Source organism: Cladophialophora carrionii (genome assembly GCF_000365165.1).
Source record: "Cladophialophora carrionii CBS 160.54 unplaced genomic scaffold supercont1.6, whole genome shotgun sequence".
Classification (NCBI taxonomy): domain Eukaryota; kingdom Fungi; phylum Ascomycota; class Eurotiomycetes; order Chaetothyriales; family Herpotrichiellaceae; genus Cladophialophora; species Cladophialophora carrionii.
Window position 1 is genome coordinate 1,779,216 of NW_008481831.1, and position 17,906 is coordinate 1,797,121.

The 17,906-nt window shown below is 54.4% G+C and overlaps 6 protein-coding genes across 6 annotated transcripts; 4 read left to right on the forward strand and 2 right to left on the reverse strand.

Annotated features, from left to right (window-relative positions):
* Nucleotides 1–170: 170 nt before the first annotated feature.
* Nucleotides 171–2,636, forward strand: G647_07609 (uncharacterized protein; the record flags this gene model as incomplete). The annotated part of the gene is made up of 5 exons (XM_008731923.1): nucleotides 171–312; nucleotides 371–1,097; nucleotides 1,144–1,764; nucleotides 1,818–2,199; nucleotides 2,265–2,636. 5 exons carry the CDS (start codon nucleotides 171–173, stop codon nucleotides 2,634–2,636), a joined length of 2,244 nt encoding a protein of 747 aa, XP_008730145.1.
* Nucleotides 2,637–3,538: 902 nt separating this feature from the next.
* G647_07610 (potassium uptake protein) lies at nucleotides 3,539–6,366 on the reverse strand (the record flags this gene model as incomplete). The annotated part of the gene is made up of 5 exons (XM_008731924.1): nucleotides 3,539–4,354; nucleotides 4,504–4,699; nucleotides 4,789–5,997; nucleotides 6,064–6,092; nucleotides 6,145–6,366. 5 exons carry the CDS (start codon nucleotides 6,364–6,366, stop codon nucleotides 3,539–3,541), a joined length of 2,472 nt encoding a protein of 823 aa, XP_008730146.1.
* Nucleotides 6,367–7,946: 1,580 nt separating this feature from the next.
* G647_07611 (uncharacterized protein) lies at nucleotides 7,947–8,090 on the forward strand (the record flags this gene model as incomplete). The annotated part of the gene is made up of 1 exon (XM_008731925.1): nucleotides 7,947–8,090. A coding segment is annotated over one exon (144 nt), but the record flags the coding sequence as incomplete, so codon positions are not given.
* Nucleotides 8,091–9,790: 1,700 nt separating this feature from the next.
* Nucleotides 9,791–10,814, forward strand: G647_07612 (uncharacterized protein; the record flags this gene model as incomplete). The annotated part of the gene is made up of 4 exons (XM_008731926.1): nucleotides 9,791–9,932; nucleotides 9,985–10,006; nucleotides 10,063–10,616; nucleotides 10,678–10,814. The coding sequence occupies 4 exons, from the start codon at nucleotides 9,791–9,793 to the stop codon at nucleotides 10,812–10,814; spliced, it is 855 nt and encodes a 284-aa protein (XP_008730148.1).
* Nucleotides 10,815–13,457: 2,643 nt separating this feature from the next.
* On the forward strand, nucleotides 13,458–13,985 carry G647_07613 (uncharacterized protein; the record flags this gene model as incomplete). The annotated part of the gene is made up of 1 exon (XM_008731927.1): nucleotides 13,458–13,985. The coding sequence occupies one exon, from the start codon at nucleotides 13,458–13,460 to the stop codon at nucleotides 13,983–13,985; it is 528 nt and encodes a 175-aa protein (XP_008730149.1).
* A 719-nt stretch (nucleotides 13,986–14,704) lies between these two features.
* On the reverse strand, nucleotides 14,705–15,654 carry G647_07614 (uncharacterized protein; the record flags this gene model as incomplete). The annotated part of the gene is made up of 2 exons (XM_008731928.1): nucleotides 14,705–15,306; nucleotides 15,378–15,654. 2 exons carry the CDS (start codon nucleotides 15,652–15,654, stop codon nucleotides 14,705–14,707), a joined length of 879 nt encoding a protein of 292 aa, XP_008730150.1.
* Between the last annotated feature and the right edge of the window lie 2,252 nt (nucleotides 15,655–17,906).

Consider the following 17,906-nt stretch of genomic DNA (forward strand, 5'->3'; position numbering starts at 1 on the left):
GCGCAAGTGGGTGCTGGGGGTGTGTGACTCCAGGCAGTGACTGCCGCCCGCCCTCTGTCCGCTGTCCGCTGTCCGCCGTCCGCATGATCTAAACCATCTTTCTACCCCTCTCACTGGAAATCCACCCTCGCCGCATCGTTGTTATCTCAAGATGCCATTGCTTCAATCTCATGGCTGGAAATCTGCAACAAAGTAATGGGAAGGCCGCCAGAATCCAGCGCAAAAACTACCACAGGCGAAGCCCACGTGCGTGCGATGAGTGCCGGCTACGGAAAATCAAATGTGACGGAGGCCTGCCGTGCGGCCCTTGCAGTATCTCCAAAGATGGTGAGACCGTCGCATCATGTCGTGTAGACCGAAGTTACAAAAGTACTAACGGGCCAAGCCTGCTCATATGATTCGGGAACAAGACCCCGGGAAACGCCCACGCAGAGGATCCGAAAGCTGGAGGCATGCATACGGTCCGTGCGGACAGCTCTTATGCAGCTGAAGGCTCAGACTCCAGACTCTGCCAACGGCGACATAGATTCAGTCATCAGTTCTCTAGACACCTCGTACCCCGAGCCAGGAGATGGCGAGTCGAGCGCGGACGAAGACGAGGCGAAACACCGCCGCTTAAACAGCATGATGGGAAGCGCTGGGCGCATCATTTCGCATTCCCCGTCGCAAACGACGTACTATGGCCCATACTCCGGCTACGCCTTCGTCTTCAAGACGATCGAGCTTTTTCGAAGAATGCCAGACAACCCGGTCTTGACCACGGAAACGCAAACCATTACCACGACCTTGTTCAACGCTCCCATGCCCGAGGCTGAAGGGGGTCCGCACTACTCATCGCAGTTCCAGAGTCTTCCGAGTCTCTCTATTACCCTGAGTCTCCTGGATGTGGTCTTCACGAGATGTCATCCACTGATCCAGTTCGTCCACGAGGCCGATTTCCGAGATATGGTGCACCGGTTGTACAGTGAATCAGCATTGCAGTTTGGAGCTTCGAGCCGGGATTTTATGCCTCTGTTCCACTCGGTCCTCAGCATCGCGTTGCTGTTCGAGACGCGATTGCGTAAAAACCATGGATGCGAAGACATAGCCCACGAGGCGTGAGTGCAACTTGGCGTATGGTCTTTCGTCGCTAACTGCGCGTAGTACGAGACATTTCATCCTGGCCCGAAAAGAACTCGACATCGCACAATGCGCTGATCTCATATCCATGCAGACGATACTTTGCCTGATCACCTTCTTAGTCACCACGTCCCGGTTGACTTCGGCGTACACCTATCTTGGCATTGCTTGTACATCGGCCCTGAGGCTTGGTCTGCATAAAGAGATTGACAAGGACCTGTCCTTCCCTGGAACACAACAAGAGGCGAGACTACGAATTATGCTGGCCGTCCTCCAGCTCGACACCTTCGTGAGCATCGTGCTGGACATGCCCACTCGCATTAACCCAGGGTGTGTGGACCCAGCAGTCCTTGCAGCATTACAGCCTCCATCCACGAAGAAGTCGGCCACCACAACTGAGTCTCTTTCCGACCCCCAGGCTAAGTACGCCACCTCGGCAAAGCACATGCAACTACTGGCCCTCACAGCGTCCGGCCTCCGAGGCATCTTCGTCCATGGCAACAGCAATGAGAAACCCGCCAGCGGCCCAAATGTCGATAGTGTTGACACCAAGAAGATGGCGGAGACTGAGGATGCGTTTCGGAAATGGGCGAAAGCGTTATCTTGCGTACCTCTCATTCCGCAAAAGCCTGAAATGTCTGCAATGTAAGTCATATCCTGCGTACTGCTCGTCCGGACTCACTAACTGGGGGACGCAGTCTCAAATACGAACTAGAGATGGCCTTCTATCTCGGCCAGTTCATCCTCTACCAACCATTTCTACATTATCTCATCCAAATGGCCAACGGCTTTCCTATCATGAAAATACAATCACAACATGCCCTGGCCTGCATCAAGATTGCATCGACAACGATAACACGCTCCGAGGTCATGCATCAACGTGGCCTGCTGGCTCCAGCGTCGTGGAGCGTCATGTACACGCTGTTTCAGGCGGTAATGTGCCTCCTCTTCCTCATCGCGACTCACAACGGCACGTCGCGACCGAGCGAGGCTTGGAAGAAAGGCGAATTAGGCATAAGACTCCTGGCGACGATGCGCTGCTTCGACAACGGTGCAGTCAGGTGTCTTTGGATCATCAAGGTAAAGAAAAACCCCCTGTCTCGCATAAACCGTTCTTGACAACTACTTACCAATGATGGCTTCAGATGGTCATCAAACAACTCTCCCACACGGTTCAATTCGACGTGGATCAAATCGTGGCCGCAACGGACTGTCTCTGTCCCTGCGGCCGCACAAGTCTTCTCCCCACAGAAGCTCTCGACCGGCGTCCCTCTCGCGATCAACACCCCGACATAACCGCTGGGGGCGGCGCAAGTGGCTACGCCACACCAGAAACACCACACGATGCCCGAGCATACCCGTCCGTTTGGAGCCGCCCGGGCATCGAGCAGATTATGATTATGAATCAGGATTCCCCACGGCACGACGCGGACTATATCCTTGCGGAGGCGCAGGCGATCGCCATGACATTGCCGATTGACAACTCGGACATATTTCACATTGGGGAAATTTCATGACGACAACGTGAGTTCAAGGCAAGGAAAGGAGTTGGGTTGAGCATGGGAATATATACAGACATATCTAAGCATGCGGGCATGGATGTTGGACATCCCAGTTCTGGTCATCTCAGGCATCTGGCACAGAGTAGAGTACTATACCTGGCTGGCGTTGATTGTGGCTTCCCTCTTGCTCCTGCATGGTCGGAAAAGTCCTCCTGACGGTTTGTTTATCTGTCCTTCCGCCGACCGGTGCGTAATCTGATTATCTTCCGCTCGCTTGTGCGGTGTACTGTAGTTGTAAACATCCCCGGGTCCATTGGCTGTCGGTGATTGACTGACTACAGCGTAGGATGGTAGGCGTACAGTGCAGTGCAGTGAGTGCAGTGCGGTGCGTAGGCATACATACAGTGTATACACATATATACAGGGTATACACTATAGGGAGATATGCATGTATGCATCGTATATCTGTACGCTTTCCTATACGTTGAAGAGTAAGTATCTATGTAAAATGTGTATAGTGTATAGTGTATCTATAAGGAGATCTGGTCGTCCTGCCTATATACAGATCATGATACCTTATCCCTTGGTCTTCGCGACGAGTCCGATCTACGTATTTAGTATGAGACTGGATCTCGCTCCTGCGCACCTATTCCCTTCGTGCTGTCCATTGTCTATTGTCTGCTGCCTGTTTGTATACGGATGTATATATTCTGTTACCGTCCGTATTCGTCCCTCTATCTACACGACCGGTCTAAATATATGGCTGCGTCAATCCAGACGTAGCGTATCGCATACTGTACCATCACATCACATCACATGGCATCCCATCCCATCCCATCACACATCATCGCATTGCATAAAGTCTCCTCAAATCTCCTTGAGAAAACCCACCTCAATCACCTTCTCAGTCGGCACATTCAGCTCGCCATCTTGGTGCGCGAATTGTCCTTCATCCACAAGAACAGCACGAGCAGCACACGTCTCAGCGGGCCCGTGGTGTGCTTGATCTTCATCTGCTCCTTCCCCATGATGTACATGACTTTATAGCTGAAGGCGCGGTCCAGGCGGGCCAATGCCTCCACCGGCGATTTTTCCGAGTTATGGTGTGAGTGCGGGTGCGGTTGCAGGTGCAAAGGTGTCCGCGTCTGCTCTTGTCCTTGCGCATGTACTTGCGGCGTCTTGTCGCGCGAGGATGTAGAGAACATGTCACCGTCGGCGTCGGCGTCGGCGTCGGTGTCGGCATTGAGGACTTCAGGTCTAGAGCGTGTGGCCGTGGATGTTTCTTCGCTGCTCTCACTGAGACCCGAAGGCGGCGGTGCCTGGATTGCGGGTGTCTTCTGCTCACTCAGTATGTACACTCGGAGCTGCTCGTAGATGACGGAGGCGAGGTTCGGGGTGATGACTTCGTCGTTGTAGCCGTAGCGGACGACGAGGCGGTAGCAGTGCGGGATCGCGAGGCGGGACACGGTATGTCGTTCCGAGGGCGGCACGGAGGGCGTCTCGAGCGGGCGCAGGTGGAAGAACACGCTCACTTCGGGCATGGCCGTGAGTTTGATCGCGAACTGGCTGAACACTATGGGTGTCGTTTCGCCGGCCTTGTCGAAGAAGATGCCGAACCCGTTGATGGAGCTGAGAGGCGTGCCGTCGAAGCGGTCGGTCAGTTGCAATCCGTCCGGGGTTTTGCGCACGAAATGAGACGTGGGGAATCGGTCTTCTGCTTCAGCGAACCATTGCTATAGGACGAGCGGCGGTCAGAATGTGTAGACGCATGGCATGATCTGGCTGGCGTTGGGGTACAACGGGGACGACAGAGACAAAATGCCTCATGTGGGCAATAGCACACGGCGACGGTGCGCGTTCCAAGTGAAAATGACTGACTTACCTGTTCTTTGCCGAAGCGCCATAGCATGAATACCATGCCCAGTACGATGGCGAGGGTGAGAGTGAACCAGGCTCCGTCAGGAACTTTGGTGAGTGCCGAGGAAAGGAAGCTGCCGTCCAAGAGGGCAATTGTGAGCCAAGGGAGGAACACGATGAAGGGACTGAAACGCCAGACGAATATGGCCGCTAACGATACCCTGCACACAGTATGGTTTAACATTGAGGGTCAAGTCCGAACAGTCATGAAAGGGCAGAGTGGTAGACGCACTCGTCAGAGAGTACTTACATGCAAGTATCGAAGAAGGTGACGAACATGACGCAGACGCCGTAAGCGTTACCGAGCGATGTGGTGTTGTTGTAGATCGAGGCAATGAGGATGGTCCCGATCATGAGAAGCCAGTTGGCAAGCGGGATGTACAGCTGTCCGTGGAAGATCTTCGACGTGTGCTTGACGGAGAGTTGTGGGAAGTAGGACAGTTTCATGACTTGGTGGAGCAGCTGGAAGGTTGCGGTGATGATGGCTTGCGAGGCGACAATCGCAGCTAGAATCGCGATGATCAGAGCCGGATAGACGGTGCCAGGAGGAGCGGCCTCGAAGAACGGGTTCGCGTATCCTTCGGGGTGGTCGCTGATGTAGGCTGCCTGACCAATATAGGCCAGCAGGAGGCACGGGAATGTGTAACACAGCCAGCTGAGCTGGATGGCTCTGCGGCTGAAGGCGCCCAGGTCTGCGAACAATGCTTCGACCCCGGTAAAGGCCAAGAGGACACCGCCCAGCTGTCTCCAACCGTGTTCGCCATTGTGAACCAAAAACCTGAAGCCGTACCCGGGATTGAAGGCTTTGAAGACCGAGGCGTCGTGGTGGACCAGATTGTAGATTCCAAAGACGGCGTTGAATCCGAGCCAGACAACAACGATCGGCGAAAAGGCGTAGGTGATCTTGGTGATTCCAAAGGGCTGGACGAGGAACAACAAAACGAGGATCGCGTCGGTGATGCCGATGATGGCACCTTTGGAAATGCTGGGGTTGACCACCCGGGCACCTTGAACGGCTCCCAGGACAGACTGTGCAGGCGTGAGCACGCCGTCCGAAAGCACCATGGACACGGCCAACACTCCCATGGTCTTAAGGATACCACGCACTATGCGGCTCGACTCGATGCCCTTGCGCATTGCCCTGCCGGCGCTCTCGAGGTCTCCGGAGGCATGTCGCTTCAGTCTCACAAGCGTAGCTTCTCTTGGATCACGATTTGTAATGTTCATGTACCGGCTGAGGAGCGTATATGTACTGAAAGTGCCTCCTTCGCCCTCATTGTCTGCGTGAAGGATCACGATGATGTACTTGACTGTGACCATCGTGATCAAGGACCAGATAATGAGTGACAGTACGCCAACAAGGTCTTCTTTCGATGGCTCGGAGGTGAAGGTCGACGAGTAGACATAGAGGGGACTTGTACCGATGTCGCCATAGATCACCCCAATAGACTGATACGCTCTGCCAATTATTCTCAGCATCTCAACCTTGCATCGGGACTGACGGGCGGACGCAAGGAGAACTCACAGCCAGAGTAGCATCTTGCCGCCGAAGACCTACAGCGGCGTCAATCGAGGCGGCTCTAACCGAGGCGGCCAGCTATCATACCTGCTTTTCCTTGAAGTCGCCTTCCTTGCGCAAACCAGGGTCCTCGTCGAGTTGCAGAGATTTGGTGCGATAGAGGCCGAGATCGTGCGAGGACCTCCTCGAGCGCATGTTGTAGATGCCATCATCATGCGCATAGATCGAGGTGGAGTCGGCTGTTCGCCCATCTTTGGCCTGCAGCTCATTCTTGGGATGAACTTCATTGGCAATGCGAATCGTAGCCATTGCATGAAGCACTGCTGCAAGACTTGGGGAAGAAAGAACAGAGGAGAACTGGGCTGGCAACTGACCACCCAACGTGGACGGAGAGAGACCTTCTTAAGCCACGCAGACACGAAACGTGGACCCCTCGTCTCCGTTGCACTGGATCGTGGTCGGATCCATCAGATAGAAAGCAATTGCGCATGTGCAAGATGAACCACATGGGTGCGAAGTTTGACCCCTTCAGGTCAACATTCTGAGTGGAGGAGAGCCTCCGGCGTAGCCTATGGGAGCTGCATCAGGTATCTATCCAGGGTCGCTATGTCGCAAGATGCGATTGTTGCGAGGCAGACAAGGGAGTTGGCGTGGAACTGGACCTGGCACCACCATGACGGACTGGCGCCTGTGGAAGACTGGGAATGTGAGGTTGCAGGTGGCAGTGTTGTGGCCGCCCACCCTTGTCATCCGAGCTAAGGCAAGATGTTCGATGAGCTGCCGTGAGCTGCCAATCCGATAGGTAGAATGTTGCTCAGGAATGAGCATCCTGCAGGCTGGAAATCAAATGTCCATGGTGGACAGACCGGGAGCACAGATCTTGGCTGCCAGCATCTCGTTCCGTCTATCCAGGAGGCTGCTGATTGGCCCCGTGCTGACCATGCATTTCCCGTCTATGAGAGATTTTCGACCTTTCCGCTGGTGGAGGTCTAAATTCAACTTCATCCTGCATCTCTCAGACCTGCTGAGCCACACGAAGCAACGGCAAGACGGAACAGGCAGAAGGCTTATGTCAACACTGGTCTGATCTGGACCTGGCTTCACCTTCTTGTTTCGGACACCGTATGCTTCATGTCTACTTCTGACCGGAAGCAAGCCATGAAGGGTGCTGTACTTGGACGAGCAAGGGGAGATTGTCCGCAGTTGTTGTTATGTAAGGACGGTGATCGACATGCTTGATTGTATGAGGCATTTCCGAGCATTCGATGTCGCACTGTAGGACAATAGGTGTAGGGGCATGCTGTCCGTGGCAGGGCACCTATGCCAATATGAAAGGCCCGTGATCTGCTCTCAATCGCCTTCAGCCTCCCGCCTGGGTTCTGCGGCGAGCTTGTGGCCCTGACACTCTCATGGCGACTGCGCCACCACCACCGTCTGTAGCATCCTCCACCACCACAGGCAAGAACCGAACTCTCATCACGATAACTGCGCTGATCGGCATCGTTGTCGTCGTCCTCCTATTGGCGTTATACGGCAAGAGACACGGCCCACGTGAAAGGCTGCGAGAGTTGCAGCTCCAGAGTGAACTTCGACGATCTGGATCTCGACGACGTCGAAAAGAACAACGAGAAAGGGGCATGACGCCGACGCTGCTTCAACTCATCCCAGCTGTCAAGTACAATAGTACGCCGACCGGAGAGCGACCGACAAAGAGCTTGGATCTAGAGAAGGGACATGCCGCAGGAGTCACACGTACCTGGTCACTTGCTCAGAGCCAGCTAAACATCAAGGCAATGCAAGCCGAGACGAGTGAAGTGCAGATGAGGCCCGGCAGGAATGATGGAAGCCGAATCTGCGAAGCGCTTCACTTGGGTTCTGAAGAGCAGGAGTGTCCTATCTGCACACAAGCCTTCGTTCAGGACGAAGATGTTCGCGTCCTCCCCTGCGGTCACATGCACCACAAGAGTTGTATAGACCCGTGGCTGTTGGACTTTAGTGGGACTTGCCCGGTGTGGTTGGTGAATCTGCTCCCCTGTGTGAGGGTTCTTGCTGACATTCATCGATAGCCGTGTACACATGGACACTTTCCAATCGCCGCCCATTCATGAGCTTGACATCCCTAAGAAACCCCAGGCTGCGGTGGTGACTGGAGAGGTTCTCCAGCATTAATACCGTCCTCGTTCGGATCCATAGGCAATGCTGAACCCTTCAAATTGCGATGCTCAGTTGCTTTGAAAAGCAAGGCTACCATGTAGAAGTTGTAACTTCAATTGTCGAGCTGAGCTCAACATGGCTGGTCGGATCGATCACCTCAAGCGCTGGTGATGCCACTTGCGATGCAGGACGGTGGCTGCAATGAAGCCGGTGAAGGCCTGGGATGGTTTTGCTGGGGCTACTTGTGTCTCGAAAGGTGCATTCGTGATTCAAGAATCTTCACTTCTCGGTTGCCTGCTTTCATTTTCACTTCACTTCTCGGTTGCCTGCTTTCATTTTCACTTCACCTCTCCTTTCTCTTGCTTCCATTCTACTTTAGTTCCTCCTGCCTGCTTCTATCCCACTTCACTCCACATTGATAGGTATCGCATTCCCGGTGCTTACTCCCTTACTCCTCTGCATGGAAAGTCACCCTCCCCACCCACCAAGCCACGATCATCTCCTCCTCTTGTGTTACGTTCACCGCGTTCCAGTCGATTCGACTCCGCATCTTCCTCCTTCAGCCGATGGACCAATCGATCGTCGCCGGTCTACGACTCCTAAAGGTATACGGCAAGCGACAGTGGGAGTCGATCATTCCGACCCGAAGATCAGACCATACTCCCAAGGCCCAAGCCCCAGCCGTACCCAGCCGACACAGTCCTGTCTTCTGAGCACTGACTCGGGGGATGACGTTTCCTCCATCCGTTCTCCACTCGATGGTACCAAAGCATAAAGAGATCCCGTGCACAGCCAACAACCGCGATGAGCCCTGGAAGAACGTTGCCCGAGACCGATTTGTCTCTTGGGTATTCTCCTTGAGGTCTCACGAATCCGCGCCGAGTCAGCGCGATGCGCTTATCAGGCGGTTGAACAACCGCTTTGTTAAGAGCCGGGCAGCAAATACTCATGGAGTACGGATAGTCCTCCCCGTGTACCTCACGCGAGAGGTTGCAATATGATTCACATCGGACAGCGACAAAACGGCCTACTCACATACCATCTGCCAATGACCATATTCAACAGATGTCGCCCACATCGCCATTGTAGAGTCGAGGCTGCAATTCTGTTTCGCAGCCAGACCAACGATGTTGCGGGCTTTGATTCCAGCTTTAAGCCTGCTTCATCCGGTCATGTTTTAATAGCAGGATAAGAATGTCCATGCCGCTCGACTGTTCGTGGATAGCTCAGATGTTGTGAGATGGTGAACTCTGTCAAGCGTGCCGCAAGAACTTCGCGCTTTGACGTTGTCTGAGCGAGCTCAATTTCTGCCTAGATACAGCACACGTAGCACATGCGGACGCGATTTCGACGATGGCGACGGACTCGCCCATAGCCGCTGTGATGAATTGTCGTCACATGTGATTGGGGTGGGTAATTGGGCTTGGCATGAGTCTCCGCGTCCTTTGGTGAATAGTCACGTAGTACAGAGTATGTACTCCGTACTCCGTAATGATTGCCCTGCTTACACTATATCTGTGGCCTCTCCAGCGCCCATGTCACAGTCGTTGGTGCTTCCGGGCCGGTGCCGGGCATATCAATGAGCCAAGATATCTCGACGTATCGAAGGTCTCCAGCGGTTGGAACGACTGTGCGCCGCCGCGTGTTGACCGATGAGATCCGTCGTCAGATATGTGCCGACGCCGAAGACGACCCGACCCTGAAGCAAGGTCAATTAGCGGGTACGTGAACTTTGGGCTTTTGGCTTGTGACCTATTCTAAGACTTTGCCTAGTAAAACATGGCCTTGAACGGAGGTACGCTTTCGCCAGTGGTCGGAGTTGTGGTCAGCGGACTGAATCCACCTACATAGCACGATTTCCAAAATCCTCCGAAAGCGGGACAAGTACATGAATTTGCAGTCGGCGGGAAAGACTTTTATCTCGGATGGAGACTCGCAGGCCCTCACCAAACGACTGGACCTTGAGAAGACTTCTCTGCCTTCCCCTGCCGGCGGGGTCGAAAATCAACGAGACAGAGGCCTACCTATCACGACTGACAGTCTCCAGGGGCGGGAGCAAGGGGAACGATTTTCAACTACCGAGGCTGGCCCAGCGATAGTCTCCCATGCTGACCTACTCGAGACGTCTAGCCGACGCAAGGATGATCATACTACGCAGAAAAGCGACGCCGATTCGACGTTGGCAGATTCCGGCACAGCCTCAGTCGCGCAGACTCCTCTTAGGAGCACTCCGGCATCTTCCTCGGACATCTTGCTTGGTAGCACTCCGACCTCGCCGGCCGCCGAAGACGACATCATGCGAGCTCTACACGCCATGAAAGCACTGCTGGATCGAAATCCCGGCGTAGCCAGTTCGGACGATTACGTGGCGGTCGGAAGATTACAGGCCATCCTCCAAGTCCTTCGTGCAGGGAGGCGCGCATCGATGGGAGGCGGCGCGCAACTGACTACGGATGACGTGCGCAGTCGGAGAAAACGAACGAAATATCGACCTGGCCGGGCAGCGTACGGTCGGGAAACAGCCACTCAAGAAGGGACCGACAGTCCCGAGACTGGGCAGCCACGGCAAAGATCAACATGACACCAGCAGCCTTGGTGTGTAGGACGCCGTCCAGGTAATCTGTGTTGGTTGGGGCGTGGCTCAGGTACATAATCTGTGTTGGTTGGCCGTGGTTCAGGTACATAATCTGTGTTTTGTCGACCGCTTCGCTGGTCGGGTAACATGCGTCTGTTGGTGATATCGATGATATTGCGTCGACACACCGATGCTGATCTGTTGTGATGACTCGTCGACAAGCTTCGACTGGCAGAACCCGGAGCAGGAGTGGAGTCATATCGGGCTTTTACAGTATCATCGCTGCCCGGCCGTGCTACAACTTATGTCCTTTTTCATCGCTGCCCGGCTGGGCTACATGTGATGTCCCTTGTTTTTCAATGCTGCTTAGGTGGAATGGAGTAATGGGAAGTTCGTTTGGCAGCCAGACATCATGCCAGACAACGTAAATCCAAAGCTTCGCGTGGGGAAGAGCTGATTGAAGATAGTTGGGCCGACAATAATGTGTACCTGCCTACCCCGCCACTGTAACTGTGTGTGATTATTGAGAGTTGATGGGCAACTCGCGCGTCGGTCTTCGGTTCTGGAAGTGAGTCCGCGTCGTTGTGAGGAATGAGTACTCGCCTAGAAGGACGGAGTATGTACCACACTATATCAATCACCTACGTATATACCAGTCACTCAATAGCATGGTGAGCACGGCGAGCGTGACACAATTCAACCGGACACGAAAGACGGCGAATGGCTACGATGTAGACAGCTATTGCACTGCACGGTCTGTCGCCGGTGCCAGTGCCAGGCCCAGATTCATCATTCAGCGACTCAGGTCGTCGTCATGATAGCATCAGTTTCAGCGGAAAAGTTGGTAACACCGATCTGCGCTCCAATAGCAGTCATTAATTATTGCCTTTTGCTGTGCTCTAGAGGTACAGTAGCCGAGACGTTAATTATCTAAGATCTCATGCTCGCATAACGCGAACTGTCAGTATTCGGACGGCTCATCGTCACTGAGAGTGCAAGGATGCGTTTGGAGCGCAGCCAGCCTGTTGGTGATAGAGACAGACGAGGAGGGTGAAGCTCAGCCTCGGCCATCTGGACGGGAGCGCGAGGCTTTAAAAGTGGTTTTGCTTCGACGATACCTAGGTACTATGTATGTGCCACTTCTACATGAGGCCGCATACATAATGTACTTATGTGATCTTTCCGAAGTGGCTCTCGCAGTCATCCATCCAGTTCACAAGGTTGCACACTGTCAAGAAGACCAAGACGCCATGGATACCGTGTATGGTAATTATCAGTCTTTGGTGCACCACCATTTGACTTTGAAACTTTCGCATGTTCATGCGACACAGGAAAACTCCGACGCGCCCGATCGATGGCTGCATCACAGTAGAACTGCCGAATGTCTGAAGCTAATATGCGTGGCCAGTTGTTGTCGAGTCACCGAATGCGTTAGGGCATCTGCGCACTTCCCTCCATCTCACTGAGACGCAGTAGCTTTTGGAACATGTAGATTTCAAGCACCGATGATATAGCAGATACAGCGGTGTCAATGCATGACCTCAGGGATTGGGCCCTATCCTTTTCCAGATATTGATCCAACATGCTCTTGATAAAAAGCCATGCATGGGGACACATAGGTATTTCGTACCGCACTTGAGGTTCGCGCACCCGTCTGTCTGGCAACGCGGTGTCCCAGATGGCAGACTTGGTCCGTGTGTTGGTCTCGTTCCCGCGCGGCACCCTGCTTCAGCCTTGTCCCGTCAATGCCAGCCTTGCGGACAAAGTTTGGACTCCACACACCGCCTTTTCGGCACAGCAGCGCCCAGGCCAGCCTGAGTGAACCTGCGCCCGACTGATATATGTGATCTGATCACGCGTACCTTCAGGCAGAGACAAGGAACAAAAGACTGGTGGCGGTGTGCATCGAACGCGCTTTGGGCGAGTTCCTCCGTGTTCGCACCTGCGCCGTAGTTCTGCTCGGGCATGCCAGTCACCTGGCTGGATCGTGCCGGCCCTTCCAAGTCGATGCGTCCCGAAAGGGCAAATCCCGCAATGTGCAACTCTGCGTGCACGTCGGTATCCACTTGTGCTGCGCTTCGTAGGCAGACAGGCTAATTTAACGTCCGCAATATCGAGCAATGTTGTTTCGACTTCAGCCCTGCCCGGGCACACTACACAGTACACACTCCCTTGTAACGGTCCACACCATAACGACCGAGCCTCCTGAATGGAGCATTTATCGATGACCGGTATAGAAGCTGCGGCTGGCAAGGCTGGCAAGGCGGAAGGTCTGTCACGAATGTGAAGAATGAGAACATGCTGAGAGTTCGCGGGGTTCGAATGCGACTCAGGACGCCTGACGTAGTTGTGCCGCGATTGCCGGGGTTGAAAGACCAGACCATCCCTCGGATATCGTGGAGACGGAGAAAGATGATGACCTGGTGTGCTTAGTTCTTCAGTCGATATCTTGCCAGCACGCAGGTCAGGCGGTCGACGGTTGACGGTTGTTGCGTGCCCAAACACCATCTTCAAGACCGGTCAGCCAGCGAAGTTGATGCACGAGCTAGACAGGGTTCTGCGCCGAGCCAGTTGTCACCATGGCACCACCCAAGACGGCACTGCTGGTCGTCGACATGTAGGTGTTTTTCGAATCCATGACGACCGCTGCCCTCCCACACATCATCAAGCTATGCGACCACGTTGTGAAGACATCGGCGCCCATCGTCTTTACCAAGCACGGCCACCCCCGATCCGAGATGGTTGCGCACTCGACAAGTCAACCTTGTGCGAAAATGGGGGCGTCAATGGTCCGATTGGAGAAGGGTCGGCAGAAGGGGAGATCGTATCAGAGCTGCAGAAATTTCTGCCCAAGGCGAACAAGACGCCGACCATTGGCGAATCGCTGCCGGGGCCCGAGTCTCCCGAGTTTCCCAAGCTCTTACCGAAGAACACGTATGACGGCTTCATCAACACGCCGTTGTCGAACGTGCTGGAGAATGCAAAGGTCGAGCGTGTGATTGTCTGCGGCGTCATGACCGATTGCTGCTGTGATACCACGGCTAGATCGTCTTTCAACCGCGGCTATGAGACATGGCTTGTAAGTGATGCTTGTGGCTCGGCGAACAAGACACAACACGAGGCAGGTCTAAAGGGATTCTGGTTCGCGTTCGGCGAGGGGATGAAGACAAACGAGGTGATATCGATGCTCGATGAGTGAAGCTGAACCTCTGATGGAGGGTTGCAACTTACAGAGACTGGGCGGTTTTGGGCCCTGTCAGGGGGCTTAGTACGGAGTACAGTAGGAGCGCATTGGAGCAACGGCTTGGGCTTCGGCTCGCCGTTCGGCAGTTGGAGTTCCACAGTACTGTATGTACTGTGTGCGCCTGCGAACACAAGATCCTGCCTGTTACTGTTTTCTGTAGAAGCATACAAACAATGTCACTCACTTTCCTTACTCGAAAGCCGCTTGTCACGGGGACACTCATGCTGGAAAGCAGCCGCTACCGTCGTGGGGATATGGATCCTGTTCAGGTCTGGTGTTCGTTGCTCACGCAGGGCTGCATCATAGTGGCTGTTCACCCCGGTGATTCGAATGGCACAAGAGCAGCAACCCAGCCCAAGGCAGAGACCCCAGCTCCTTCTTCGCTCTAATGAAATACCTGCGGACGAAAACAGATGAGAAAGCGCGATCGGTCTCTCAATCGGTCTCTCGATCGCAACGCTCATCCAGGTAACCAAAATCATGTGGTCAAGGACCAGCTTCACGTCCACTCTTTACTACTCAGGCAGGAGCGAAGCATGTCAACGAAAGCACTAGTCGGTCAACAGCACGTGGGCAAAAGCTTAAGAGATCGAGAAAAGTCATCCTTGCTACGTACGCCTTACACGTGCCTTTCCAGTGAAGAACGCTCTCTTACTGACCTCCTAGCCACCCCATCAGGACGTACTACCACTTCCACATCCATTTGAGTTCCCAACAAAGACAACCAGCACGGCAGCAAAGGCCGCCGAAGCCGCAAAGACCTGCGCTCTCTCGGGCCTCGCAATAAGCGTCAGCGTCGTGGAGAAGAGCAGGGTACAACAGATTATGGCGGCCATCCTGGTCACCTGGTTGTTGATTAGATAGATTCCAAAGGCTGCAATCGTCGGCAGGATGGAGGCTAAGATGGTGCTTAAAGTGTCGATGATTCTGGTGATGTGACTGTCGGGGTAGTTGACGATAGGCCTGCGCATGCCTGCGCTCCCCCATGACTCGACGACGGAGAGCGGATCGTGAAACTTGTGACCGACGTGCTTGTGATAGACTGACCTCACCATCTTGTCGATGAATCTTGAGAGTGCATCTTTGTCCGTGTAATGGCCGGCCAACGAGGTCAGGTCGTCGAAGTGTTCTTCCTCCCAGGTCTCGAACTCGCGCCCACGGAGCCAGACGTCTCCACTCCCATCGCTCTTCTCGGTCAATTCGCGAACAATTGACCAGTCGGCCTTGTTCGCGGGAGCGAGTTGACAAAGACGCGCAAATTGGAGTAGAGCTTTGTCTGGTAATGTGTTAGAAAAGACTCGGGGTTTATGAATAGAGCGCACTCGCTGTATTCCTTGAGAAGGGCACGTAGCTCGAGAGTTCTTTGATACTGTAGACCGTCTTCCCGGCTCTTATGAGGACCTTTCAGGGCTCTTATATCATATTCAAACAGATTCCGCTCGCCGTCCTTTGCTTCGCGGTCCTTCCTAATCGTTAGGCGTAGTGCGTGCTCAAGATTGACGATCTCGGCCTGCATGCAGAGAAGGTTGCGTGCGTTGAGGATCAGAAATCTCCTGAACACCGCAAGAGACGGATCAGTGCCAATGTATCCAGCGAGAGCATTGTACCCGTTCATTTCGTTCATGCTGGGCGGTGTGAACGGGTCCTTTGCCAGTGTCTGAGGCGGAAGGGCCAAAGGCAGACCACGGCGCAGCTCAGCAATGCGGCCGGTGTCATTGTGGAATGAGGCTGCACCCTCTTGCGGCAGGTCAAGCAGCGGTGTGCTGGCAACAGGACTGCATGCTGGTCCCCAGACCGTCGACCCTGTGTGAGCCAGTAGGATGGAGGGCGACGGTAGCGGGCAGTGAAGGAAGGACAGGAGACGAGTCAGACGCTGCTGAGGCGGCCTCGCCTGCAAGCCACCTTCCGCCAGACCATCCACGCCAGTTAGTTCATGCAGAGGCCCAGGGAGTGTGGTACTGAGGGCGAATTAAGCCGATCATGCTATCATCGAGGCTGCCAATGACATGGAAGAGAGTCGGGTAGCAGATGGGGAACTGTCTCCAAGCCAGGAGCGAGATCGATTGGCCCCCGTGAGAGTGTCAGATGCAGGACAAAGGACAGGTATCCTGTTCACGACAGACAGACGTGCCGGCAGCTACTCCATATATTACTTCTGCCGGGGAGCTCTCTGTCTTTGAGTTTCTTTTCCTCCCTGCCCGGATTTCCCGGGTGCCCGACGACCTCGATCAAGTCAGTTCTGTTGGTGCAACATGTGGTCATTGTGCGTTAATGCGCCTGTCACAATGTGATAAACCATCCAGATATCAAGTCCGGAACTTCGCAGCGCAAGCAAGCCAGGACCAGGACAAGACAAGACAGTCAGCTGGCAGATTGCACCTCCAGCCCAGCCTGGATTCGAGGCTTTGAGATGGCTCGTGGCCGCTGGCATCCGATATCACGAACCCGGAACAAGATTTTCGCAAGATTTTCTGCTCTTGCATTGAGCTTCGTCTCCGAATTCACGGTCATCTGAACAATGTGAGATCTGGTGGCCGCTGGAATTGCCGTGGGCCTTGTTTGTGCACCGTGCTTACCGAACGATCAGTCAGTCAGTCACCGCCACAGCCACAGCCACAGCCACAGCCACAGCCGGCGCCACAGTGGCGGCGCTGGCTGCGGAAGGCGCGCGACGCCTCTTACTGTAACTAACTTGACGCGATCAAGCGCAAGCATGCCCCCCAAAATTTGCAAGCGCAGGGCATGTCTCCTGTGCGATGGATCTTCTTCTCCTCAGAATGGCGACAAGAACAGGCTCACGCGCTGCCGGCCTGCGAAAAGTCGGTATCTACACTCGAGCCCTGCGCTCCAGCTTTGTCGGTTTTTGTTGAGCGGCCCAGGGCACCAAGGCAGACAGGACCGAAGCAAAAGTCCGCCAGCCTCCAGAACCCGTTGCGCCTAGTTGGATTCTAGCGTTGCATCTGCAACGCCTCCCCGAGCACCTAAGAGGTCCCCCGGGGCCGCGAGCCTATCGAATTTTCAGGTGGGTTTCACGTATCGACCCGTGGCCACTTCCGCGAATCCGTTAGCGAGAGCCACAGGGCGGAAAAACAGTCTCAAACGAGCAGGAAGACACTGGGCCGACGCTGTTTCAATCGTGGACGAATGTCGACGTGATGGGCAGCTCGCGACTCTATACACTACCGCGTCTTGTTGTTCGAAGCTCCAGCCTCCAGTCTCTAGCCTCCAACCGTCGACCTCCCAACTCGTCCCTGGAACAGCTTTTCGCTCACCTGGGAGCGCCAAGGAGCTGATGAGCCGAGAAATTTTCATGGCACTTCCAGTCGACCTGCAGCTGGAAATCCTCGCAAACTGCATTTAACTTCACGCTTTCTTCGCCATTTCCTTTTCAGGATGCGTCTGGCGCGCTTTCGTCGTGTTCACCACCCTTTACTATCCCCAAAGCCGCGATTTTTGGACATTTTCCGCAAGCAGGCTCCCTGTCCTTGCAGCGGGATCGTCATCCGAACATGTCTTTGCATTCTTTTGGACTTAGCTCAGCTGCGCGGTCCTTGGGATTCTGGGCGGGCTCGCGCAGCGTAGTGAGTCTTCCAAGGCTCAACCGACAGCAGAGGGAAACTCGGTGTGAGCGCGAAGTCCGTTGCATTCCCAGTCTTGCTATCAGAACGGTAAGCTCTGTCTGCTCTCTGCTCTGCCGCTAACTGCTCGTGTCCCATCATCTTCTCTTCCGTTCAACGTCTGCTTAGAATCGCTGTTGTCTACTACTGCGCTGCCTCCAGATCTCAAGACTCAGATACATCCATATTCACTGTCCTTTGTGGCTCCTTTCTCAGCGCGATCCATTCTGCTGGTTGGCTAGCCTCGCTGCGCCCGTAC